This window comes from Mustela nigripes, chromosome 13 (assembly GCF_022355385.1).
Source record: "Mustela nigripes isolate SB6536 chromosome 13, MUSNIG.SB6536, whole genome shotgun sequence".
NCBI classification, from domain to species: domain Eukaryota; kingdom Metazoa; phylum Chordata; class Mammalia; order Carnivora; family Mustelidae; genus Mustela; species Mustela nigripes.
In genome coordinates this window covers 332,607-360,188 of record NC_081569.1, presented here as the reverse complement: position 1 = coordinate 360,188, position 27,582 = coordinate 332,607, and the positions used below count along the sequence as shown (strand labels likewise).

The 27,582-nt window shown below is 49.5% G+C and overlaps 1 protein-coding gene across 1 annotated transcript in view; it reads left to right on the top strand.

Moving 5' to 3' along the window:
- The window catches only part of IREB2 (iron responsive element binding protein 2), a 43,058-nt gene that overhangs the window by 984 nt on the left and 14,492 nt on the right, over positions 1 to 27,582 (top strand). The window contains exons 2-11 of the mRNA XM_059371373.1: positions 949 to 1,038; positions 14,270 to 14,435; positions 15,811 to 15,948; positions 16,808 to 17,026; positions 19,440 to 19,509; positions 20,203 to 20,386; positions 21,165 to 21,304; positions 23,509 to 23,680; positions 25,425 to 25,525; positions 27,384 to 27,500. Coding sequence (XP_059227356.1) covers positions 949 to 1,038; positions 14,270 to 14,435; positions 15,811 to 15,948; positions 16,808 to 17,026; positions 19,440 to 19,509; positions 20,203 to 20,386; positions 21,165 to 21,304; positions 23,509 to 23,680; positions 25,425 to 25,525; positions 27,384 to 27,500 — 1,397 coding nt within the window. The remainder of the gene's footprint in view (positions 1 to 948; positions 1,039 to 14,269; positions 14,436 to 15,810; positions 15,949 to 16,807; positions 17,027 to 19,439; positions 19,510 to 20,202; positions 20,387 to 21,164; positions 21,305 to 23,508; positions 23,681 to 25,424; positions 25,526 to 27,383; positions 27,501 to 27,582) is intronic.

The following is a 27,582-nucleotide window of genomic DNA, read 5'->3' as shown; positions in this document are numbered from 1 at the left end:
CCCCCCTCCTGCCCCTGCTTCCCTCCCCCATGCGCTTCCTGCCCCTTGTTCCTCTGTCCCTCGGCCCCCTTCCCCCCACCCCCAGCAGGAGAGGGAACACTCGTCCTGCGTGAGGGGCTGTGCTCCTGTCTTCTCCCCTGGGCTCAGGGCGCTGCCCTCACGGAGGGTCTTGCCCACCCACAGCCATGAGTCTGCACAAAAGACCTGATCTGAAGGTTCTTCTCCCCCCGCGCCCCCCCCCCCCCAGGACGTTGGGAGCTGGGAGCCCTCCAGTGAGACCCCCAGCTTCATGTTGTGCAAAACCAGAAAGACGTGGTCCCTTGGCGAGAATCTTGATTCACCCAAATATTTTCTCGTTCATTTCTAGCTTCAGTCTAAGACTAGTAGTCTTCCCTGCTAAGTTTTGTGTTTTGGTGTCCTTTTGATTTTGTCCACCTTGTTGAATGCTGTGTAAAAATCTGTCTTTCGATTATTTTTAAAAAATCAATCCTTCTGACAGTTGTCAGGTTTTCAGCTTGTTCTGTCTGTACTTAGCGTTGTTTAAGGACTTGTCTTCCTAAAGTCTGTACATCATTTAAATCATTCTTGGTTTTCCTCCCCTGGTATTCTTTGTTACCACATTTCAGGAATTAGTTATCTTACCTGTTTTTGTTTGACAGGAGTCATAATTTGAGCTGTGTTGTCCAATACCATGGATCCTGGCCACGTGTGATTCAATTTAACTTAATAAAAATTAAATTTTAAAATCACTTCTTCCGTGGCTATAGCCACATTTCAAGTGTTCAGTAGCTATGTGTGGCCTGTGGCTGTCCTACTGGACAGCACAAGTAGAGAGCATTTGCAGCACTGCAAAAAATTCTTTTGGACAAAGTGGGTTTTCCAGTTATTTTCATTTTAAATTAAAGTACTTTGTAGCTGTTTTTAATGAAATTGTAATTTTTTTTTCAGGATATCCTTTTGAATACCTTATTGAAACATTGAATGACAGTTCACGTAAGAAGTTCTTCAATGTACCTAGACTTGGAGGCACCAAGTATGGTAATGTTGCTTAATTTGGGGGGGGTTGTTTAGTTTGTAATAATAAAAATGCATTTGTTAAGCTGAACTGAGGAAATGTTAAATTACTCTCACCATGTTGTAACAGGCAAACCTACGGTAACCTCTAACAGTTTAAAATCTCCCCTCAGGACAACTTTTGTTTGAGGGTGCCCGTCCATCCCTTTACTTCTCATTTAAAAATGTAAGTTAATTTAGCCATGATTTTTTTCCATGGAGAAACTAGTGCAATTTAAAAACAACAACAAAAAAATCTGCTGATGCTATTCTACACCTCTTACATGCATGCTTTACCTTTTCAAGAGAGCAGAGCCCAGGATTCTTTACCTGTCCTACGTGGGTAGGAATCGGCAGCGGGCCCCCTGATGGGAGTGGTGTTCTGGGGCTGGGCATGCTGTGTCCTGGCCTGTGTGCCCTTTGGGCGGCCCTTTCACTGAGATCTCAGGAGAGTGATCTTGGCTCAACCCTAGGGAATTGGATTGAAGTCTTGACTTTATTGACAGTTGAGCACCTGAACCAGCCAATGAAGGGAAGACCTCTTTGGAAGAGTGGTTTTTGTTTGTGTGGATTTTCCGGGAAAACTACTAGGAAAATAAATGCCAAATCTATTGCAGTACATTTTAGAGGGAACTGTTCTTTTAATCTTTTTTCTTGTACTATTTAATCGAGGTTACTTCTGTAATTTTTCTGTAGATTTTGATGTATTTAAGTATTCTAGACTGCCACTAGCAGTTTTTCTTGTACATTGTGAGAAAATTTCAATATTTTGTAGAAGAAAGCTGTCTTAGAAATAGGTTGCTTTTATAAATAAGAGGTCGTTTTTACCTTCCATGTTTAGGTGCCAGCATTTATATTGAGAGAGGTAGGTTGTTTCTGTAAGTGCCACATGTCTTTAATTCACAGGGATGCCATCCTTTTCACCAACGATGAGTTCCTATTAGTTTTGAAAAGGGAACACCTCAATTGCTTATACATAAGAAAGATTTTTTATTTCGCTTTACTTCCTTGTAATACCTAGTGATGCTGTCCCGGAAGATTCTTAATCCATATTTTATAGCTTAATAAATAATAGAAGAACATATGTGCAGATAGTTTAGAAATTGGGTGTAAGTTTTTCGGTGGATCATTTGTGGAGATGTGCCCACTTGAAGGTGGCCTATATTTCTGAAATGAAGAAAATCAGTAGGAAACTTTCAAAAATAATTAAAATGCACTAAGAATGGTTCATGATGTAAAAGCTAAATTTTCTCTGGAAAATAAGTTTTCATAGGCATCTAGAGATAACTGAGTTTCAGAGTATCCAGGGTTTTTATAACCATGGAAAATACAGTAATAACACAGCTGTAAATAGAAATGATTTCAAAACAGATTTGGTTTTTATTTCCCTGGGATTAAAGCCCTGTTTTATTCATGGAGTGGTTATTATGAAAGGCTTATTAATAATTACGAGAGCAATTTTTTAGTAATTACTTGAGGGAATAAAGTTTGAAAGCAGAACTGACTTGGAGAGAGGAGTAACTGGAGCAGCAGGTTGTTTTGCTTGTTTATCATTAGAGCAGAGCGTGTGTGTCACCTTCTGGAGAGACCACATCGAGTGTCCTCGCCGACCTGCGCTCAGGGGGTGTCGCTTGGGGCCGGGCTTCGGGCCCCTGTGCCGGTGCCGGCCGGCTGGGGAGCCCGCTGTGGTGTGCTCCCTGCTAGCGGGGGAGAGTGTGCTCCGACCTCTCCTGTCCCGGGGAGGACAGACAGATGGGATGAGCTCCTGGCAGCCCCCTGCTCGCATGTCAGGAAGGCTTGCGGCACAGGGACCTGACACGCTTCCGAATGAGGGCGTTAGCAAATGGAGCAGGAATCCGGAGTTGGCAGACTGGGGCTGTGGTGCAACAGGGTCGGCAAAGACCAGGAGCCGGGCTTCTTGTTTTCTGTTTTGGTCTCGTGCTTTTGGTGGCAGATCCTGGTGCACCTGCAGGCCCTGCCCAAGCTCTAGGCCACTGGAAGGGGAGCAGGGGGAGAAGAGCCCCTGAGGGGCCCTGCATGTCCGCGGCCAGAGTGGCCGGAGGACAGAGGGGGTAGCCTTCCGGCATTTAGGGGGGATGGCGCAGAGAGAAGCACTTGCACAGTTGGGGAACAAACCAGTCTGGACTCCTTCCCTGGATGCCTCCTCTTCCTCTGTCTGTCCATGGGGCACAACACAAATCATTTGATTGCTGCTTTTTTATTGCTGTTTTATTTTTCTGCTTCCCAGGCTTGCCCTCATGGGATATTTACAGAAGTGGACACATTGTGCACATCGATTCCATTTTGGTCTTATACAACTTCACTTCCAGCAAACCGCCTTTTTAGGGATCCAGAGCTGCCTGTGTGGCCTTGGAGTGCACAGACTGCGGCCTTGCAGATGTTGAGTAACTGTGAAAATAGACCTGTTTCCGAGGGGGGGCAGTCATTGTCCCGGAGAGTCAGAGGCTGCTTTCTGTAGGAGTGAGGCCTCAAGCTGCCGGGGACCAGGGGACTCACAGAGGACAGTCCACACTTGGGGAGTTTGGTGCAGGGCAGGCCTCGAACGGGTGGAAGGGAAGGTGAGGAGGGCGGGGGAGGCCGTGGAGGGCTGCCGTCGGGAGGCCTGTTGTGGAGACTAGCTGTCCCTGAGCAGTGGGGCCCCTGCCGTCTGTCCTTCAGCTCCGCCCAGCCGCCCCGTCTTCTCCCTCCCTGACCAGCAGAGCCAAGGCTGGGTTTTCCAAATCCTAACTTGAAGGCTCTGAAAAAAAGTCTTACATATTTAGAGGTGTTTTTATTGTTTATAAGGAATTAGAGGGGGGTTGAGAATTGCAAAAAGACCCCATTACAGGCAGTGCAGAAACAGTCTCGTGTAGGTACAACTATACGTAAATGTGCTACTTTGAACAGAAACGCACGTGATGTGTGTTGGCTCATAACGTTTGCTTGTTTGTGCACTTGCTGTCTTGTGAACGTCTTTCCGTGTCCTGGAATGCTGGCGTTCTGTGCTGTCTGGAGTCCGCTTGGTTCCTGAGTCAGGGAGCGTGAGTTCAGGTAGTGGGATACCTCGACTTCATGGCAGCCTCTGACGGCCGCACGGCCCATGTGGGTGCACCATGGCCTCGCCCCTGTTGACACGCTGCCGTTCTGTATGTGTGACCTTGCGATTTCAATGCGGGCTTGTCATTCTGTAGGGTTAGTAGGTTGGACGTGTGCCGTTCTCCCTGCCCTCATCAACGTTTGTCTTTTCTACTTTTACTGTATACTGTGTGTTCAGTCTTCACCCTTGACATAAGGAACAGAAACTTGGAGAAAAATGTTGCAATTTCCAGACATCCGAAGACGCAGGCAGAAAGCACAGTCAGCACTCGTGGGGACAGGGTTTCTAAGCCAGAGGCTGTTCCTTTTGTCACTTGAAGGCTGCCTGGTGTCTGTCCCTTTGCCCGCAGTCATCTGTTTCTGCAGCCTGCTTACTCATTTTGTGTAAGGCCCAGAGTAGCCACTGTTGGGTATGCTCTTACCATTGTCTTACATTGTCACTTAAGACTGGTTGTGGCCAAAACTGACTTTTTTGTCTATTTCTTTAGCCTAGTTTGGCTGGGCTTGTAATGTGGTCTGTTGCTGGAGCAGTTACCTTGCTAGGAGGGACAGAAGTCTATGTTTTCTAATCGTGTCTCTGCCCTGGACTGTGGAGGTGGGCTGTGAGGTGGGTTAGCAATGAAATAGTTCGCCTGGTGTGTTGACACAGTGCATGCCTTTCCAAGGATTATGTTTACCTAATATGATTCTACTATTCCAGGTATGACCATAGACTCACTGACCCTTCACATTTTGTTCCAAGGTTCTGTTGATTTTATCTCTGCTTTTGTTGACGTTTTCCGTTCTAGATTCGGCCCTTTGGGTGGCCAAGAAGAGACACCCACTACCTCAAACAAAGTAAGATTGTCATGCTGCTGAGCTCCCAGGCTGGTGAAATGTGGCTAGATCTCCAGAAAAAGGGCCAGAATTGAGGAAGCTCTGTATTTTCTCTCTCGAGGCTTCAGATTTTCTGTGCCCTCCACTGCACTGTAGCTCAGCCTCCTGCCTGCTGACTGTACGGGGTCCCCTGATGGCAGCCTCAGCCCCTGGCTTAGCTCTGAACACCTTGCTGGTTCAGTCTGCATACTTACTGATTGCAAATTCCTGGGAGAGGAATGTAATTGTCCTCCTGTATTTTCCCTCGTGAGGCTGTTGGTCACCGACCTGCCCAGGATTGGCTCTGGCTTCTGTGCTGTAGCCAGGGAGGTAATGGGACACAGAGGACTGTCCATTCCATGGGTGGCTGTTTGCACAGGCTTCACAGAGGTGCGTCTCCTGGTTAGCAGCTGCTGCCATATGACAAGCCCACTGGGAGAGAGTGGGGAGAGTGGGTGTTTCTGCACTCTCATCACTAATGGTACGGTTCTTATCTTCTCTGCCTTTGTCAGTGGGGGAAAAAATCTGAAAGAAGCAGGAATTGGTTTTCTTTTTTTCTGCCTTTTTACATTCTATTTGTGGCAGTTTTTTTTTTTTTTTTTAAACAGGTCAGTTCTTTATTGGAAATCTATTCTATCTGGCTTGGTACTAGTTAAGAGACAGAAATTTAGAGACAGAAACGAAACCTGGACTCTGATCTGATGTGGGCGTGAGTTAATCCTGTGGCCAGATCTGAGGGGGTTACGAGACCTTCTGGAACACTTTGTTAATCTTTTCTTCAGGCCCCTGGCCTTGACCAGGGTTTCTAGGTTCACTCTGTAGCTCCTCCAGCAGGTGCTTGCCCATGGTCCTGCCCTCTCAGTCTGGACTCCAGAGCTACCCTCCTTGGGGCTTTAGGCAAGCCTTGAGTGTTCGTGACTTTTACCCCTTCCTTACCCTGGTGTGTCTTCCATCCCACTTAGTGTCTCCGGGCCCAGCTCTCAGCCAGTTCATGTTGCTGTCTCCTTTGGGTGATTTCTGCACCTGTTTAAACCTGGAATTTTCACGTGTGCAAAATGAACAAAACCCTTTTACATGGTCTGCTCATCTTCATAATATTGCTTTGTGGTGGGCAGAAAAGATGGTTTTATCTCCCCTTTTTACACATGGGAAAAATGAGTCTAACAATTAAGTAACTAGCCCAGCATCACATTACTTGTAAATGAAATTTGGTCTTAGACCCCTCTGTCTTCTGCTTGCAGACCAGTGCTGGATTTCCCTACTCCACACCATTGTTTCCCAGCTTGAGAGCGGGAGTCAGAGAGGTGCTGGCGTAGAGTACTGACTGTGTCCGTGCTGCAACGAGTTCTGTCACTGTCTGCTTGAACAAGGTCCCGCTACCTGTACCTTAACCGTCTCCGTGGTGGAGGAGGATTTCAAACATCCCACTGATCCTTAAGGGGGTGCTTGTGGACCGTTGGTGGAGGCTGTGTGCCCGTGCTTGCAGGGACCATGGACAGCGCCACTGCGACAAGTGCCATCCTGGTGGGGATGGTGGCATGTATGAAGGGGCAGAAGTGGGAGGCTGGTGTTGTAAAAATTTTTTCAAACTTATTTTAAGAAGCCAGAAATTTGGATTTTTATATGAAAAAGTTATGGTTTTTCCATGTTGGAAATTAAAATGTTAAAACGCTAGGGGACAAGCATAGTCTGTCTGCAGACCAGCAATGTGATCCCCACACTAGGAGGTGAGCTGTACCACCTGATTGCAGCAGCAGCCGGGTTAGCCTTGAATGGGCGGCTCTGCGGTCCCTGGGGCCTGGTTGTGCTGTGTCACATAGTAGACCTCAGCCTCTTTTCTGAGTCTGAGCCACCTGTGGGATCTTCCCCTAATCGATCACAAGGATATCATTTGTTATCATCTCATTTCAGAAGTGTGATAACACAAATTACCTACTTTTGCTAGTCTAAATTACCCATTTGTCTTGGTTCCCACGTGTTGTTCGTTACCTGTCCTTTGAGGATGGAATTCTAGGAACTTCTGGTTAGAAGAGGCAGAATTACCTAGTCTGCTTCTCTATTTGGTACACAGGTCTCTCAACAACACTGTTTAATTTGTTCAGCTGACACATACTGGGTACTCATGAGAGCAGCTCTGTGCTCGAGAAAGCACACAGCGTAGTAGTGCGGACATGGTGGCATGGTGGCAACTACGCAAGTACAGCGCTTTGTTACGACACAGCAGTTTGGGCCAATCAGGAGACGGGATGGGGGACTTTAATGTACATCATTATGAACCGTGATAGAAGAGCACTTGCATATGGTACTATAGGGCTGATGGAGAGCACCCAAGGAGGGACCAGCTTGAAAGGGGTGCAGACCTCACTGGAGAAGGGCGGGCGGTTCAGCCCCCAGGATACCCAGAAGTTTGCTGTGTGGCCGTGCTGGAGTGGGCCTGGGGGTTGCTGGGGCAGGCAGGAGGTCCCCCCTGGAGTGCAGGCAAGGGACTTAGGGAAGCAGCAGCCAGCACTGAGATTGAGCTGGCCGGGCAGTCACCCTTCAGGATGCCCAGGCCACATGGAGGCTTGCAGAGGAAGTCCAGAAGCTGGCAGGAACAGCATTCTGCGCAGGAGTGTCTTGGTCCATGTACAAGCATAGGTGGAAGTCCTGAGTGTGCGGCTCATTGCATGGAGGCTGGTTCTCAGGTTGAGTGGGCTGTTGTGACACTAACGTGTGCGTACTTTTTATGTGTTGCATCATAAAGTGTGTCTACATCAGAAGATCTGAGTAACTCAGCGAACCTTTATTCTTCAACGACCTTCAGTGAATGTAATGAGCAGATGATGGTGGGATGAGGTCACAAACAGACAGGCTTATTTTGTTTTTTAGCAAATATCTGCCAAGTACCTCTGGTTGAGTAAATGTGGTCTGCCAGTTCTTTCCAGTGGAAATGGTGTTCTTTGGGAGAGTGGCTAATTTAGCTTCCAGTCCAAACCATCACACAAGTGTTTTCCCTAGGCATTCATACTCTGGTTTTGAGAGATGGGCTGTTGCACATACTGTCCATCTCGTCGTCACACAGAAAATGAAGGTTTGATCTCAGTAGTTGAGACTTAATTAAAATGAACACCTTTTCTGCTTCATCACAGACGTTCTTAAGTGAAGCAGGTATTTTGTGCGAAAACGAGCAGGCGATGAGCATGAGGACAGGTCAGTCCCACTGCCTTGAGCTCTGCTGGGACGCCCGCTGTGTGCCCACTGTTGTTCTGGCGCCATCAGTGCGTGTGTCAAAGTAGTGACAAAGCACGTAATGTCTAAGTTGACTTTGCAGGTTCCAAAAAGAATTTTAGGGGCCTTCTGGAGTCCGGGGACCACTGGCATGGGGTAAGCATGGAGGCGGAAGGCAAGCAAGAGGATCTGGGTGAGAAATGCTGTGGTGGATGGGCAAGATTTGGGGGTAGCGATAGAAGTGGACAGATTCAAAGATGTATGAGTGGTGTCAAGGACGCTGCCTAGTTGTGATGGCGTGCGCCTTGGGGGGGCGCTGCTGCTGATCACTGAGCTAGGGGGCACCAGAGCAGGCGGTATGTGGGGTGGGTGGGGGATGTCACAGGTATCTGTTTAGGTACTGGTGAGTTTGGGAACACAGCTGTATTCAAAGACTGTGGTTCTGGAGCCCAGAAGACCCTGATTGTAGAGGACGGTTTTGAGATCATTGGTGCAGTCTTTTGAGGCTACAGGAATGATGAACACTCTTGAGGGGGGCAGTATGGTGAGAAAAGAAGTGAGCTAGCTGTGAAGTCTCAGGAACTCTGAAGATCGAGGAGCAGGCAGAGTACTGCGGGGAGGAGGCCTGGCTCAGTCGGTAGAGCATGTGACTCTTGATCTCAGGGTTGTGAGTTCAAGCTCCATGTTGGGCATAGAGCTTACTTTAAAAATCACAAAAATCAAGATAGGCAAAGGAGTAGAGGCTGGCTAGGAAGCCAAAACAGGGCTGCCAGAAAATATTAAGGACTCCAGCAAACTGGAGGCAGACGGGCGTAAAGGATCTTGAATTTTCCTCTCCTTGCAAGTTAACAAAGTAGCCTGACTTAGTTTCATAGGTGTGGGCAGTAGCCGGGAGACTCGATCAGAGACAGTGGATGGTTTATTACCCACAGCAAAGCAGTACTGGCATTTCTGTCGGTTTCCCAGGCCCCCGTTTCTCCTGGTGAGTTTGAAGAGGGCCAGATAATGCGTGTCACACGCACAGTGGTTGTGTTACAGGAAAGGAGCTCAGATTAATGGGACCCAAATCTTTCATAATGGACAGTAGGTATGCTTGCCTTTTCTCGAGGAGGAGATGCTGTCCGTATCTTCAAGGCCATTCACTGTATTAACTTTGAAGAATATTCTGGAACAAAGGCAGTTACTGTGCTTGCAAGTCATGCTGAACTGTGAGGTGGGGGACAGGGAACATGGTCTTCCCACAGCCCCTCTGAACTGGGGGGCGGAGAGGGAGCTGGGAGGAAAGAGCCTGACCAGGGCGGCAATGGCTGGCTCTCTTGGCCCGTGCTGAGGGGGTGTCACTGGTGTTTTAAGGCTAGAGATCAGGTGAGTGTGGACAGAACAGTGAGTGGAAGTCTGGAGAAACGGACTTGGAGAACAGGGTGATTCTCGGAAAACCTTGTCCAGAGCTTCAGAAGTCGCGGCCCTGCGCCCCTCACTGGGGCTGGAGGCCGCCGCCTGGGGGGAGCGGGCGGAGGGCTGTGGCGGGCGAGAGAGAGGCTGGCGGGCGACGCCGCGTCCTGCCAGGTACCACAGCGGGGGACGCAGAGCGTCTCCCGAGGTGGGCACTCGCTAGGGCCCCCGCTGCCTTCTCAGATGGGGAAGGAGAGGCTCCCCGGCGGCTGGGCGCCCAGGCGCCGGCGGAGGAGCAGGAGGTCGGCGGGGGTCTCGGGAGGGAGGCGCCGCGGTGTGAGGAGCGCGGGGAAAGGCAGAGAGGCCCTGCTGAGGCGGCCCCGGTGTCTCGGGGGTCGTGGGTCCCTTTTCCTCCTCCTCCTCCACGGGTCAGCGCCTGGGAAACCGCAGTGACTGTCGCAGCCGCGGGCCGGCAGCCGACTGAGAGCCTCCCGCGCCGCCGTGGGGAGCCGAGTGGGGCGGCCGCTGGGGAAGGGGGGCGCGCGCTTGGCTCAGACGCTGCCGGGAGCTCACCGTGTGACCCGGGGGGTCCGTCGGAGCAGCCCGCCCAACACTCGTGCACAGACTCCGGAGGAGTGATGCCCGCGGGGCGGGGGTGGGCAGGGTGGGGGTGTGCGCTGCGCTGCTCTCCCACAGGAGCCGGGCCTGAGCGCGGGCCCTCGCCGCGCCGTGGACGCGCTCGGGAGCGCGCTCGGGGAGGGTAGCCGGACGCCCCCGGGCCCCCCAGCCGGAGACGGCAGGCGGCTGCCAGCGGTGGGGGCGGACGCGGAGCGCTGCGAGCCCACGCTCTGAATGCCCCCCGGGGACGGGCCGCGGTGCGGGCAGAGCGCCCAGATCGCTGCCCCCTCACAGGTCCCTGCTATCCTTAGCGTCCTGGAGGGGGACCGCCGCGGGGTTGGCTCCTCGGTGAAGTGTCTGCCTCCGCCTCGTGTCGTGTCGTGAGCCCAGGGCCTGGCGTCCAGACCCGCGAGTGAGCGAGCGAGAGAATGAGGGGCACACCGGACCGGGCGGACGGTGTGGAGGCCGGCACGTCGGCCTCGCTCCTCGCGTTTGGCCGCGGGCGGTTATGGCTGAGCGAGCCGCACGTGCGGCTGGGCGCGTCTCGGTGACTGACGGCCGGCTCCCGCCCACGCGCTCGGAGCGAGCGTGTTTGCTCGCGCTTCCGCTGCGGTACTGAACTTCCGGGTGACGGAGCTCAAGGCCCGCGAGACCACTCAGGTGAGACGGACACAGTAGCCCCAGCCCCGAAGAAGGCCGCAAGGCCCGGCGGAATCGGTGCTGCGGTGCTGCTTCCGTCCCGCATCCCACACGCGTGTCTCCTCCCGCCTCCCTCCCGTGGCGCCCGCGCTGGGAGCGCCGTGTCGGAGGCCTTGCCTCAGCGACTCGGGTTGCCCGTGGCCAGAGCTCTCTCGGCTGGAAACGGTTTCCCCCTGGGGCTCGGAAGGCTTCGCTCCGTGGCCGCTTGGCTCCGCGCCGCCCTCCATCGGGCCGGGCTGGCCCGCGTCCCGGTCTGCGCCGCCGGTCGCCGCTCCTCCCCGTGGGCGCGGCCGTGCTGTGCTGTGGCCCGAGCCTCTTGAGTTGTGTTTGTCTCTCGTTCTTGTGGGTTCATGACTTTCGTTCTTTACTCTTCTCCGTGGATTTCAGGAGCGAGCGGACATAATCGCCCAGTTTGCCGTGTTTTATTAGAAATTTAAGTAAATGCTTTTTGGGAGGATCTTTAAACAAAAACCCTTCCTGTCGTCGTTTTTCCAGAGCGGTTAGCTACTAGAAAACCGGTCCGCGCGCGCGTCTGGGACAGTGTTGCCGGGTGTTTGACCGCTGCGTCTGGGGCCGGGGCCGCGGTGCGGACGGAGGGAGGCCGAGAGCTCGCGTCTGCGCGGCTCTTAACGGTCCTGGAGACTCGCGGCCCGGTCGGCGCCTGCGGCTCCTGTTGCGGCGGGAGCACGACTCGGCGGGAGGCCGCTCTCGGGTGGCGCCTGTGGCGCGTGGCGGGTACAGGCGTGTGTGTCTGGCCGCGTGGTCTTTTGTCTCCTCACCTGGACCTTCGTTCATCCTTAACTTCTGTGAGGTGAACGTCAGTCCCGGCCGTAGGGACGGAGTCACGACCCGCTTTGGGTTCGTCGGCGGGTGTCCGCGTTGCCGACCTTCGCCGGAAACACTTCCACCGGTTCCGGAACCTGGACATGCGCTTCAGCACACGTGGCTGCTGTGTGACGGGACTGCAAAGTATCGCGGCGCCTTTACCGCCGCTGCGACAGTGAACGGCGACTCCCTCCTGTGATGTGGAACGTGGCCCGTGGTCACACTTCCTGTCGCCTCCAACGGGCTCGCACAGGCCGGTGGCGACTCCAGCTCCGCGTCCCTGGCGGCCGGCGCGCGCCCCCTCGCCGCTTTCTCGGTGCCGCCCTGGTGTCCACGCAGCCACGCGCATCGCTCGGGTTGCTCCTTGGCGGGTCCTCTTCCGGCCGCGCTGCCCCGGGGGGGGGGGTTTGGGGGGCGGCGGGGGCGGCCGGCTGCCTCAGCGTCCGGAGGTGCGTGTGTCTGCGAGGACCCCGGTGGCGGGCTTGGCTCTTCACGTTCCGCAGAGCAGATGACGTCTCTCCCGTCCCGCGTCCGGCGGCGCTGGCCGTGTGGCGGGCGTCCGCGGGCTCCGTGCGCTCCGAGGCGGCGTGATCACGTCTCAGCGAATGTTCCAGCGCCGTCCAAGGCCCTTTTCGTCATGTCCGGCATGTGGGAGACGGGAGTGACACCCTCCCTCTTCTGTTGCCGGCTTCCGCTCCTCTCTGAGGGAGAACGTGCTCTTCGCCCTTTGGGTCCTTGAAATGAGGAAGGACGAGGTGAAGGATTGATGTGTTTCCCCTGCGTGAGCTCTCAGGGGCCGGACTTGCTGGAGGAACGTGCGTGGCGTCACTGAAGGGTTTTTCCCGCGTCCTCACGAACTAAGGGCTGTTGCTGTGTTTGATGCGTCAGTGACTCCGATGTTCACGCGGACCCCTCAGCGTGCCCGTCGGGTTCTGACACGGGGTGTCCCGGATGAGGGAGGAACTGTGGGAAGAACTCGGGCGTTTTCCTCTCGGTGGAAAAACAGTAGTTAGCGTCACAGCAGCTGGAGAGGCCGGGCCGGCCTTACTGGCGATCGTCGTCTTCGGGGCCTTTTCACTGAACAGAGCTGGAAACACGTTTTTTAAAAGGAGAAAATATATCATGAGTTTGTACCTATGATTCCAATTGAAATGGAGGGTTTTTTGTTGTTTTTAAGTTAGCTGCTCTGATTTTACACTTCTGTATCATTACCCTTAAAAGCCCTGGGTGTTTCCGAGGCGCCTGGATGGCTCAGTGGGTTAAGCCTCTGCCTTCGGCTCAGGTCCTGATCCCAGGGTCCTGGGATCGAGCCCCGCATCGGGCTCTCTGCTCAGCGGGGAGCCTGCTTCCTCCTCTCTCTGCCTGCCTTCGCTGCCTGCTTGTGATTTCTGTCAAATAAATAAAATCTTTAAAAAAAAAAAAATCCTGGTTTCTAGCCACAGTAACACAAGTGCTTTTTGCCTGCTTTCCCTCGTGTGGGCAACTTCAGGCTGCACTCTCTGTGCTGATACCTGAACGTAGTTTTCTTTGTGGTACTTTTTGTCCTTTTTACGTGTCTTGCTCGGGAGATATCAGCCAAAATGTTGTGGGAGTAGATACTGACTTTTCAGTTTGTCCTTTCATTGTTCTTTCTGGAGACAAGACATATGTTATTTTTCATTTAATATATTTCTAATATGTTTAAAAGCTTCTGGTAGTATTTTCAAGTAATATTTTAAAGATAGTAAAATTAAAATATGTATTTAATAATATAATTTAAAACTTTATAATTGTTATACCATATGTGTGTTTTTACACTTTTTAAAATGCCTTTTCTTACTGAAATGGTAGGGCGCTGTGAACATTGTTTTGCACTGCGTTTTCTCAGAATGGTATGTTCTGGAGATCATTCCTAACCGACATGCAGACATCTTTGTCCCTTTAGACAGCAGCGCCAGGTCGGCTGTGTGGACCGCAAGGGCTCATGCAGCCGGGCCCACACTGACTCAGTCAGTCTCAAATCTGGTGTGACACTTGGGTGTGATTGAAAGCTTGAGGGCCTTGGAGTCAGTGTCTCTGATATACTTAAACGAGAAGTCCAGGGTGAGTGACAATTAGCATGAAGTGATTTTGACTCCAATAAGCACCCTGATTTAAACTAACCACTTTCGATGGCAATCTTTAAAATTTATTAAAATTTATTACAGACTTCTGTACAGTTCAGGAATGTTTTCATTTTTATATTTAATTCGGATTTTCTGTGTCTTCCCTGAATATTGAGTATTGGTCGGTCTCACGTGCCTATTTCAGAAATGTGCAGCTCTTTCACAAATGTTTAATCTGCTTTTTTAGCACCTTGACTGATATATGGGAAATTCAGATTTAAAGTGAGCCCGGTATTAACATAAACGGTGTTTTCCTCTGTATTTACTGCAAATGAGTAAACGGAGCATCCCTGTATTTATCTAAGTGTTTGCTGTTAAGATTTTTATAGTATGCAGTTAAGACTATTCCCCTATTAATAGTAATACTCTCTCTGACTCAGATGTTCTGCCTTACTCAATACGGGTCCTGTTGGAAGCTGCTGTGCGGAACTGTGATGGTTTTTTAATGAAAAAGGAAGATGTCATGAACATTTTAGACTGGAAAACCAAACAAAGCAATGTCGAAGTGCCCTTTTTTCCTGCCCGTGTTCTTCTTCAAGATTTTACGTGAGTGGTAGAGTGTTTCCTTCATAAAATTCAGAGTCCCTGGTGGTTGGCTCCATTTGTAATCCTGAAGATTAGTCTATAAATTTAAAGAATTGTCCTGAGAAACAAACTGAGGGTTTTAGAGGTGGCGGGTGGGGGCTGGGTGAGGCGGGCGGTGGGTTTAAGGAGGGCACGGATCGCTTGGAGCATCACTCCTGTGATGTGGAACGTGGCCCGTGGTCACACTTCCTGTCGCCTCCAACGGGCTCGCACAGGCGAGTGAGCACAGATCTTTGGGTATAATATGCGGACAGTGAATCTTGGACCACTGCATCAGAAACCAGTGATGTGCTGTACGCTTACTAATAGAACGTAACAACAACAGCTCTTTCTAAACTAAAGCAATTCAGTACAAGTGAGGTGCTTGTTTCTTGCACTCTTTATTGAAAACCTGCTTTTGCCAAACTCTCCCTCCTTGTTGTCTCCAGTGAGTGAGTGGGTTTCTCAGACTTAGGCAGACCCTTACTGCGCAGCTGCTGTACTGTCCCTCTCGTCTCCCCCATCACAGGAGATGCCCGACTCCTCTCTGTCCCTCCTTCCTAATCCATTCTGTCCGCAAGCTCTGTGGACTCTACCTCTGCGACGTGTGCTGAGCCCACAGGCCTCTTAGAGTTTTCCGCCTCTGTCCCAGTGCTGGCCCCGGTGCCCTCGCGGGACTGTCACTCAACTGTTAGTGGCTCCAGCTAGTTCCCCTGCTTGCACTCTTACTGTCTGTGGTTGTGTTTTCACGGTAGATCATGTGACTTAATTAAAAATGTTAACCAGGGTCCTGTCATTTCCCCGTACGCCAGTGGACGTCCATCACACTTAGAATAAAACCCAGAGTTAGCTAGATAAATAAGAGCCTCCCCCTCAGCCGCTCAAATCTGGTTTGTACGCCACTCTCTCTCTTTACACCCCGTGTGCGTACTGTGAGAGCGCTTCAGATAGCATTCAGGGCCGCAGCTTGCCTGCTCACTCCTGTGGGGCCGGAGGTATCTGGAGGCGGGTACATCTAGTCAGGAGCCCCGGGTCCTGAGAAGGCTCTGGGAGGGAGCGGGGATCCCATGAAGTTTAAGACAGGGAAAGAATTCCAAAGACAGGTCTCTGGAAGTTTTCTTTTGCCTCTAAAAGTCCTCTCTTGTGTTATTTGTGGTACCTCAAGTTCTCAGAAACATTGATGCTGATTCTCATGAAACCAGGATACATGAACTTTGGATAACAAGTGCATAATCTAACACAAGTTCGAACTAGAAAGGGATACATTTAGATATAAAAATGAATCAGTGTATGTTAATTATTTGAGCATATGAAAGTACCATTTAGACCATAATTTTCATCATTTTTTATTTATTAGTGGAATACCAGCAATGGTGGATTTTGCTGCTATGAGGGAGGCAGTAAAAATTCTTGGAGGTGACCCGAGAAAAGTTCACCCTGCCCGTCCGACGGATCTCACAGTTGACCATTCTTTACAGATCGACTTCAGTAAATGGTGAGTGAGCACAGATCTTTGTGGAGTTAGCTGTGCGGGGTAGCCGGCAGCCAGCCCCCTGGTTAGGGGAAAGGGGTTAGAGCCAGTTTGTGCCTGAGTGAAGGCTGTTTCGGTCAGTGCACACTCATCTAGAAAAAGAGCCGGTGAAGTTTATGTACTGATGAGTTTAACGGAGCCTCAATTTAGAATGGTATTTATGTTTGTAGATTTCTGCTGCATTTTTGGTAAAAATGAGTGAGCCTAGAACCTGCTTTGTGGAGTGAATTCTTGTTCATTATCTTTTGTTTTTTAACCTACGTCTCTTCAAGAGAGAATCTCAAGATAGGAGTGAGCCATGAATGTCTTTAATCAGTGGTAAAAATCACAGTGCTTACTAAAACTGTTTTTCCACATCTTCTATTTAAAAGGTCCCTGTGACCAAGTTCAGACTAGAGAAGACCTAATTCTCCTGTGATCTTTGGCACAGACCACGACGATTGTCCCAGCCTGCAAGTGCTTTTGCCCTCCAGATTAGTTAGCCCTGTGGCTCTGTGCTGCTTTTAAGTTGTTATATGGGGAAAAACCCACTTGGGTGCTTGCTAAGTGTCATTTAAATTGTCCTGGAAGTACATGAAAATTATTTTCTTAGGCATATAGAATTGTGTTTTCTTCTCCGCAAATTTAAGTCACCTATTTCTGTTTTGTTTTTTTTTTTTTTGTAATCTGGGACTCGCTTTTGAAACCTGAGTTAAATGCTATATTAACGTTTGAACAACATTTACTTAGTTCCAGATAACATTGCCATGTGTGTGTTTTTTGAGAAGCTAACATTGTGTCACTTTTAAATGGTCGTATTCTGTTTCCTTTTCTGGAATGCTAGTGCAATACAGAATGCTCCGAATCCTGGAGGTGGCGACCTACAGAAAGCAGGAAAGCTGTCTCCGCTCCGAGCGCAGCCCAAGAAGCTTCCCTGTAGAGGCCAGACCACCTGCCGGGGACCGTGCGAGTCTGGAGAGCCGGGCCGAAACTCAGGAAGATTTTCTTCGCAGATTGAGAACACACCCATTCTCTGTCCTTTTCATTTGCAACCAGTGCCTGAGTATGGGATTTTTAAAAAATAACTGACTAGTGCTGGGTTATTTTTCAATTACAGAAGTCCCACCTTTTCCCTCCCCCCCTGGTTGCTCTGATGTAGGCTTCTCCCATCCCCAATGAGACTGGTTGAGATGGTAGTGTCTGAATCCCACACCAATTTCTGTTCCATAGGAAGAAATTTCTTCAGATTTTTCTGTGATATATTTCATTTTTATGACTAACGTAGGCAGAAAAATGGGATCTCATCTTAAACTCTGAATTTTTTGTTTTAGTGAATCTGTACCATTCATATGTTCTTTATTCATTCATATTGCTTTTATGAATTCCCCATAAAACTATTTATAGTTTTAGCTTTTTTCTCCGACTAGAATTCTTGTTTTTTCCAGTTGCATGGAGAGCTTGATGTTAAGAATATTATAATGGTAAAAAGCCACTTACCATTGCCTGTATGGTGCTATGGGAAGCAGTGAACCTGCCCAGGAAAGAATTTTCTTCTTGGGAGTTGGTAAAATTTGCCAATAAGTAGTTTAAAAAAAAAAAAAAATTCTATACTTGAATTTTTGTATGCTATAAAGTTTCCAGATTCTGCTATTTTTAAGAATTATGTTGTTTACCCCGCTGTCTGTAGACTGGCAAAAGTTTTTTAAATTTAGTAAGAAAATGACCTACTTCTTCAAATTAAAAAAATGTAACACATGTGAAATTTAGGATAGCCAAGAATAATACCCATGCATATCTTATCCTGAGAGCCCATGATACATTAATTCATGTGTCTGTAAACTGGTTCTTTCAGATTCTCTGTGGTTGTACAGTTGGGGGCTCGGTGTTTCTGGGAAGCCTCCGGTTGTAGTGACCTCACACGCTCTTCCTTTCTGGGAACTCAGTATAATGTGTGGGTTCCTCGGCATCAGATGAGGACAGTTTTATGTAAGCAGCCCTTGTTCCTGTGCCTAGCTGTCCTGTTGTTAGGTGCGTGTGGATGTTTGAGATGAGCATCCCTTCTTACGCAGAAACTAACTTCCTGGAAAGGTCTTACTGATTCAAACACCCTTGAGGGATTTTTTGGTTGCCTTCTCATGACCGGCAGGGTGTGAAATGCGAAGATGGTGTATTTTTAATTAAAAATACAATCTAGTATAACATTTTCCCTTAGTTTTGACTCCAGATTACAAAGAATTTGGATGGGTTGGCCTGTGGTCTCTGTCTGTAGAGAGACAGTGGGTCTCTGTGGCGCCACAGGGCCTTGGTGCAGCATTGGGTACAGACCCAGACGAGGAGTGGATGGGGAGGAAGTGGGCACCGGAAATCATTGCCGAGTTGAAAGTCGGGTTCTGAGCTTATGAACGAGGGACACTTCGTAGCGGTACAGGCTGTGGGATGTACAGTAATCAGACCAGCTCCCAGAGTCCTCGGGAAAATCTCGGTCAAGATGTGATGGGGCCTCGGGATCACTGAGCTGTGAATCAGTCACATAATCTTTGCGTTTTTAAAAAAAGTTGACGAGTGAACATCTGTAATGGTCTGGACCCTAGAGGACAGGTACAATTTAAGTTGTATTGATATCCTAGTCGACGCTTGATTACCAGCTGGAAGGAAACAGCTTAAAACTGCTAGAAATCATTCTTTATTTTCATTTTTGTTTATTTTTAAAGATCTTATTTCTTTGAGAGAGAGAGAACAGCAGGGGGAGGGGCAGAGGGAGAAGCAGCCTCCCTGCTGAGCAGAGCCCCAGGTGGGGCTCAGTCCCAGGACCCTGAGATCATGACCTGAGCCAAAGGCAGAGGCTTAACCCACTGAGCCACCCAGGCATCCCTAGAGATCATTTTTTAAATGTCCGTTAGATAAAAGTAGCTTCCCTAAAGTGGCATAGTTTACTGCTTGGTAGTGGATTGTTTTTATCTCTTAGTTTAAATAATGCATGTAAAATATGTTTATGATCCATGCAAAGTAAACTGCCACTTACACAACAAATAGAACTTCCCACCTTGGGTGAGATGAATGCATTTTTGCTCAGAGCTTTCTGCACGTGCGCAGTGCGGCTGTAACACCACACACCAGGTGTGTGCTCGCTGACACACTCGCTGCTGCCCGCCTCCTCCTCCGCCTCCTCCTCCGCCTTGCAGAGGGGGCCCCGAGGACGGCTGCTGTGTCACTGATCGTTGCAGTCAGCTCGCACAGCAACGCAGGACAGTACGGTTTGGCGGCTGGGGAAGGCAGAGCCCTGGAAGTAGCTGCCCTGGATGCTCCTAAGAGCAGAGCTTCCTTGTTGAAAGGAAACCACCGATGCCGAGAAGTCTAGTAAATTGCTGTTCTAAGAATTTTTAAAATGTGTTTGTGTGCTTAAGAACAAATACTTAGAAACAAGACAAGTCTTTTCTGTGATCCATACATTTAATGCTGGATCTTCTTCCTTTTAGACCTGAAACAGTGTTAAAAAACCAAGAAGTAGAATTTGGCAGAAATCGGGAGAGACTTCAATTTTTCAAGGTACACATGATTTGGGGGGAATTTTTATATTTTTATATTTTTTGTATTTTATATTGAAATTCACAGAATATTGATGTGTGATATTTATGTCCTTTAAGGTAATGGGTTTTTTTTTTTAAGATTTTATTTGATTTATTTGACAGAGCGAGCAAAAGCAGGGAGAGAGAGAGAAGGAGAAGCAGACTCCCCACTGAGTAGGGAACCTGTTGTGGGGCTCGATCCCAGGAGCTTGGGATCGTGACCGGAGCTGAAGGCAGACGCTTAACGACTAAGCCACCCAGGCACCCCTAAATGAGTAGATTTTAAATGCTTTGGGGCAGTAGGACCTTTTCTTCCTTCAGATAAAATCTCAGAAACCCCAGTATATAAAACAGAATGAAAGCAGGTGGCTGTAATTTGAGGTGCGGGGAGGCTTTGTGCTTGTCCCCCACTCCGAGAGTTCTTGGGGCACAGCTGAAAACCACCATTTATCTGGACTTGTCGAACATTTCCCTTTGACTTAATTTAGCTTTAATCTGCACGACGAGTGTATATAGGGTCAGTGTCTGCATTTGTGTTCATGTGTCTCCTGTGAACTTGGACCATGTTGAACGTTGGTAAAGTGTTCTTAGTGTCAGTACTAACTCATATTTTGACTGTCAGCACAAACCGATACACTGACACTTGGATTTTTTAAATTTAAACATCATATAGTGGAGTTCAAGAGTTTTTAAGAACGTGGCTGTGATCCCTCCTGGAACTGGAATGGCCCATCAAGTCAACTTAGAGTATTTGTCAAGAGTGGTGTTTGAGGAAGACGACCTCCTCTTCCCAGACAGCGTGGTGGGCACAGATTCTCATATAACCATGGTGAACGGCTTGGGGATTCTGGGCTGGGGTAAGTAATCCACTCACTACGTTTAATTCTCGGGGGAGACGGTGTCAGGAACAGTATGCAGGAGTGTAGGCAGCCGGTCTTTACAGGCTCGTTGAGGCCGTTTCCTCATCTGCAGTAGTGGTGGCAGAACGACTCTGGACCTGAGGATGTGTGGACAGTGTGCCCCGCGCAGCACTGCTGTTGCGGAGTGGCCGTGGCGGACGTTGTGGTTACTCCCTGGTCCGAGTCCCGCGGGGCTTCTCCTGGCCTTCTCCTGGCCTTCCTGAGGACTCCGGATTCTTACAACCTGCTGCCTCTGGCTGCTCTCACGCACGCGTCTGAAGACGAGTCGTTGACTCCCCCGAGTGGGATGTGCGTTCCTGCCTCCTGGCCCGGCCTGGGCTGTTACCTCCGGCGGAATGTGCCTGGTCTCTTACACGGTGTCAGGTCTGCTGACTTCTTTGGTCTCCGCTGTCAGACGGAGCTGCTTCCTGAGGTTCTCAGGTGCTGGGTTCTCTTTTGTGTGTGGAGCAGAGTCCAGACGTCAGATGGTGTTCCAGGGACCAGCATCACAGATGCCACATGTTCCCTGCCTTTAATAGAAAGTTGACACCAGTTTGCTTCAGCCCTGTGACTGGAGTCCTTCTTTTGGGGAGACTGAGTACTGACCACAGTCCAGAGTCCCGGCGGCTCTGAAGGGCGAGGCAGACAGGCGCCCAGGGCGTCCAAGAGCAGACGTTACACCAAGAACACCCGCGCTCTTCGCGTGCTGTGCTCACCGTCTTCTGTATCGCTCCAGGGGTCGGAGGCATTGAGACCGAAGCAGTCATGCTGGGTCTGCCTGTTTCTCTTACTCTGCCGGAGGTGGTCGGGTGCGAGTTGATCGGCTCATCAAACCCTTTCGTCACGTCCATAGATGTCGTGCTTGGCATCACAAAGGTAACTGCGCCAACCGCGTGATGTGGGGGACATTATGTGTGGGGCCCTGCGAGGGCAGGGTTGGGCTCTGCGCTACCTCCTCCGTGCTCTGGCCGTCTTGGTCCTTGCCTCATAGTGACCGTCACAGGAGTAGCCGCAAACACAGAACCCTTCCTTGGCGCTGCTAAGTACAGAAATGCTGGCTGTGCCGTTGTTCACTTGACCTGTTGCCTCTTTCATTCCTCGCTACGAGCCTGGAAGGGTGCTAGTGACCGTCCCCATTTCAGTTCTGAGAAAACAGAGACGCCCTCAGGTTGAATGACTTGGCAGAGGGTCACCGGGCTGAGCCGTGACTGCTGGAACAGGACACGTCCGGGCTCCCAGCCATCAGGCTTGTTGGCCACGTGGGTTAGAGAATCCTGTTGAGGAGAAGTAATCGCATCTCTTTAATACCTAACTGAATCATTTGCCCGTTAGAAACTATTTCTCCCCTGGAGAACACGGACTGTAGAAGTGGGCCGCTATCAAGATTGCCTGTCGGCTGTTCTAACACTTGTAAAGGATTATAGAAAAACGTAACCTGGACTTTTAAAATATTGGTACATGCTATTTAACACATGTACTTTGGAGTTTCCTAGTGAACAGTCATTTGTAAGTCTCCGTCCTAAATTTCTGATTTTCAGTTGCTTTAATGATTAAGTCCATTTTATTAAATAAACGAGTGTAGGAGCTGTCCTACATACAGTGCCAGCTTGCGTCCTGGAGTCTGCACTTTTCTGGTTAGGTTATTGGTCTGAAGGCTTTCAGGATTCTCCGCAGGGAAAGAAAGGGTCCAGCTGCCCTGCAGACATTTCGCACAGAGCCTTCTGCCCTGAGAACGTTGTGGCACCATGCAGAAGTCATGGGTGCAGCATATGGGACCGAAAGATAAGTTGATAATTGCAGGATTATTCCTAAAGGAAAATGAGTATCTCAGAACGCTTTTGGAGAAATCTGTACTTTCCTTAGGGTAACCTGAGAAGTAATGCCACTTTTTAGACTTCTCTGGCTATGTTTTTTTGTAACAAGATTACATGTCAAGTTTTTTTTTTTTTTTAAGATTTTATTTGTTTATTTGACAGAGATCACAGGTAGGCAGAGAGGCAGGCAGGGGGTGGGGTGGGAAGCAGGCTCCCTCCCAAGCAGACAGCCCAATGCAGGGCTCAATCCCAAGACCCTGGGATCATGACAGCCCAAGGCAGAGGCTTAACCCAGTGAGCCACCCAGGTTCCCCTACATGTCTATTTTTAAATTTTGGCGTGTTGATATAGAACTTATGTCTATCACGTATGTTCACATTTATTATTTTCTCTCTTGAGATTCTGTTCTATTCACGATCCTTTTGGATTAATCCCATATTATTTTTCTGAATGTGTATTGTGGCACCTCCTGAATTTGTTGAAAGAGTCTTAGCTGAGTGTGTCTCACGTGTGCTGCTCTGGTCCTCAGAGCGACAATCATGAACATAGAGAAACGTCTTAGCCTTTTATACGAGCATGGCTTCAATGGCCCCTCGCCCGTCTGCACTGTCAGGGCTAAATGGGACTCTTGGGTTGAACGTGGCTTTGCTCCAGGTTACCTCGCTAGGCCTCTCCTGCCCCAGACTGAGCCGCGGTGCGGTGTCATTAGGTGAGCCGCTGATGGGGTTACTTGGTAATAACTCAGAAACGTGACTTTATGAGGACATGTGAGATCCTGTCAACATGACGTTTACCCAGAACAAATGATGCTGTAAACACTTGGATCAGGGTTGGTATTCGAAGAATTTTTGTAGCCAGTATGTATTTTATTTAAATGCAGTTTCATCAGCTTGTTAGTGTTCTTTACTCTAAGGTGCCATCAGCGGTTAGTGCTTTTTCACGCCCAGAAAGAAGAAGGGCTGCCCGCTGACACACACGTTGTGTCTGGCGTCTCCTCAATTTCAGAGACATTCGTGTGTGGATCTAGCCATTTCCAGCCCTTAGGCGCTTTCTCCCCTGTCCAGTGGTGACAATGGGTCAGTCTTCTGTGGATCCTTTATCTTAAAATACCTGCAAACCCAGAGGGAGTTGACGTTTGATAAGAACAAGAGACCCTCTTTCATGCAGTGTCCCTGGTAGGGGTTAAAAACTAGGTCTTGTGCTTTTCCGAGAATCCACGCCGGTCTTACTAACTTTGTGTGCGTTTCTGTGTTTCCCTTTATTTAGCACCTCAGGCAAGTAGGAGTGGCTGGAAAGTTTGTTGAGTTTTTTGGAAGTGGAGTTTCGCAGTTATCTATAGTGGATCGGACCACAATAGCAAACATGTGTCCGGAATATGGTGCTGTCCTCAGCTTTTTCCCTGTTGACAATGTGACATTAAGACATTTAGAACACACAGGTAAGAAGATGAAAGATCAGTAGGGTCAATGTGTTTGTACGTCCAGTGTGTCTGTCTGAAATTTTTCCTAATGAACAGCTACCCATGCTTGGTATTTAATATTCAGGAAATTACCTTATCTTGAAATAGTGGCTTTCAAATAAACTGCCTCAAATGTCTTTAAAGAGTGTTGTGCTCTCAAAACCCCGCCCCTCCCGCGTGACCCATTTACAGTGATGAGAGGGAGGGCTCCCGCCACCTGTCAGGGCCTCATTCTGCAGGGAGGGCGGCGGTCGGAACCGCGGGTTGGCGGGAGGCGGACGTGTGCATCCTCACGGCTCACGGTGTTCCTGTAACAGGAGCAGAGGAGCCACCAGACAGAAGTGTCTGGGGACCGTGCTCTGTCTGAAGAGGAACACAGTTTTGTGAAAAGCGGCATAGGGTTCCAGGCTCCATATCTTTTCTGTAGCCTGATTGGCAGGAGGGTGAACCTTCCTGTAGCGATGGCTCAGTGTAGAAAGTAGCTGCAAGCCTCAGACGCGCTCCGGTACCCCTGGCACTGCCCACTGCCCTTTGGCGAGCGACTAGTCTCAGAGCCAAGCTGGGCCGAGCTGCTAGTCTCTGATCGTAAGTGCATTTGGGGGATGTAGTCCAGTAGTCTTTATTTGGGGGCCAGATTTTGTAAGTTAAAGGGTCATTTGGCAAAATGGACCGTTGGTCATTGGGAATGTTGGTAGGAACGGTTCTCATCAAGTGCGGAGCTTCCTTTCAAGGGGATTTGGTTGGTAGAGCATTGAGGGAGAGATGGCAGAGGTGCCTCCTCCCTTGCATGTCACTCTGGCTTGTGTATTAGTGATCTCTTCCTGTAACAGACTTTCCTGAAACTTCATGGCTTAAAACAGCAATAATCACCTGTGGCTGCATGGTATCCGTGGCGATGATGTAGGCGGCACCATTGCACAGCTCAGTCTCTGCTCCGTGATGTCCGCGGCCTCAACCGTGAGACCTGGCGCTAGGCCCCAGGGCCCTGTAGGTCGCTCACCCGTCAGTGGATGCTTAGCTGGGACTGTCCACCATGTCTGCATGTGTCCTTTCTTACTCAGTGGCTTCTCCAGGGCGGGGTGACCAGGGAGAGCGAGCGCCAGCCAGACAGCCAGGGGTCCGATAGCTGAGTCCATGGGGTCGATTCTGCCCCTTGATGGAGGGATGTCTTGTCACGCTGTAAGCACATACAGCTCGGGTGTGTACTGTCAGGTCATTTGCTGGAGAATACCATCTGCCACCACTGTGTGTTCCCCTGAGGCTTGCAGAGAGCTGCCCGTTGCTAACATCTAGATTCTTTACTCTCCTGGAAGGTCTCATTAGGCCTCTGGTTTTCTGCTCATGAGGCTTCTTAAGCTTCATTCATGTTCTCATTTTGACCTTTATATTCATATTGGAAAGTAATGAGTGTCCTTTGTGGTGGGTGAAAATTATATTCAATGTTAGTGATTTATGTTCTGCAAACGTAATAGGTTTTTTGAGTTTTATAGAACTGACTTAGTATTTCTCAACTTGTCTCTGATTAACTTTTAAAGGGGGGTACAAGTTTTCATGACGGACAGAATTTTTACTACTCTGGAGAGTAATATCAGTAATTTGTAAAGAACATACTCTGAATACTTAGTGCGCGGGGTCTGTTTCTTACGCATTGGAATTCAGCACCCTTACCTTCACAGAGTTCAAAATTTCTTACTGTATTCTTGTCCTTGTTAATTCTTTCTAGGTTTTGACAAGGCCAAACTCGAGTCAATGGAAACATACCTTAAAGCTGTGAAACTGTTTCGACACGACCAGGATAGTTCAGGAGAACCCGCGTACTCCCAGGTGTGTGTGGAAGAGCTCCCCCGTGGCCCGGCCGCCTGTGTGTGGACGCCAGCTCCGGGCCTGCACCTCCGCCGACCCCCCCCCGCCCCCCCCCCCCGCCCCCCCCCCCCCCCCCCATTGGCTCAGCTCTGGAGGGGGAGGCTGTTCTGAAGGGCAGACATACGTTAAGCACAAGGCGTTAGAGTGGCTCTGGGCACGCAGAAAGTGCTCTGTGAATGTCATCATCTAACCAGTTAGTATTACGTGTGACTCTGCTGAGGTTTTATTAATTCAGTTCTCGTGATTTCCGTTAGTGAATTTTACAACATTTTATTAAGTCTCAGTTTTTAATATTCAGAACACAAAGGTGACTCTTTCTCTCCCTGACCTTTTCCTGCGTTGTGATAAGAGCACCGGGACGTGCCTTTCTGTCCTGGGGGAGCCGGCAGCTGGTTAGCGTCCGCGTGTCGCAGAGATGTGTCATGAGAGGAATTTACGGTTATGTAAGATACTCTGTGATCTAGGCCAGTATTTACCTGTTGGAAATTTGTATTTTCAGGGAAGTTTGAATTTTTATGATCTTTTCTAGGAGTGTGTCAAGTATCTTCAGCCACTGGGTATTGTCAAAGGTCTGGTTAACTGTTAGCTGTTTTCTTGGGGAGTCATTCTCTGCCCCAGCTGTCTGTCCTCACAGTGTGCATCCCTGCCGGAACTGTATTTCTGTGCTCGCTTGCCTGTCCTCCCTCCAAGAAGGCAAGGAGGCTCTCAGGGGAGGAGCTGGTTGTGGTCTGTAGCTCTGGCCCCTGGAGCTGTGCCCGGCCCGCGGCACACAGGATGGGCAGGCAAGCGAGGCCGCACGGGTGTAGTGCAGACCAGTGTAGCGCCCACAGGACCAGAGTCAGTGTAGCCTTCGGGCGCATCTCTGACTTGACTCCTCGTTTTCTGGTCCCTTCCAGCTCTTTAGTTTAGTGCTTTGTCCACTTTGTAAAGATGGGGAAAGAAGAAGAAAATTGAAAACTCTCACATTGTATAATAAGAAGGAATAAATTTGCTTATTGAAGGCCTGACCAGATTAAAGAAATAAAACTGCAATCTACCAGGACGTTGATTCCAAGACACACTCATTAAGATGTAATGATGGGGGTTGACGGATCCATAAAGTGAAGCAGCAGCCTGGTGGGCATCTGCAGTCAGAGTCAGAGTCGACAGGACTGAAGTATCGGGAAGCCCGTAGCGGAGAGAAACTTCGTCTGACATGTTTATACCCACATAAAATGGACAGAGGAAAATGGTGGCAGTGCCAGAAGAAACGCACAGAAACCTAGCTGGGAGGTTGGATTTTAAGATGGTTTTTTTAAAACTAAGGAATAAAAAGCCCAGGCCTTGCTGGAGGCTGGCCAGCTAGATACGTTGGAACCAGGAAGAGAAGGGTCCTTCTGCTGTGTCCCTCCAGCACCCTGTGTAGCCAGACTTAGTGCCACACACATGGAAAAAGGAGCAGGGTTTCCTGCGCCCACCTCAGTTGTCACAGAGGAGGCACGGGTGACTTTGGAGCACAGGGGCAGTAGACTGACGGCCCACACAGGCATCTGCTTTATCAGCAGCATCTGTGACATCGGAGAAGAGAAATCAGGGGAACAAAATGCTCTGTGGACTGGATGGCTGGTGTTGAGGCAGTTTGCATGCTGATCTGCTGCTCTCAGATTAGCGAATGTTTGTATGTTTTGTTTCACAGATTAATTGGGATTGTTTCCAGGGTGTAGATCACCATTACAACAAATGTGGATGTATTTATTTTGCTTCAGGAAGTAGTGCTAAGTTACAGTCTGTACCTAACAAATTCTCATTCTTTGCCTTCCTCTGCCTTCTCATTTCCTAGGTGATCCGGATTCATCTGAATTCAATAGTTGCATCTGTCAGTGGTCCGAAGAGACCTCAGGATAGAGTTGCTGTGACGGACATGAAACGTGATTTCCAAGCTTGCTTGAATGAAAAGGCAGGTTACCTAAGCACCATCACCTTTGTCAGTAATTATTGTGTGGAGTGATAGTGGGCGAGTACTTCTTGTGCTGGGGGGC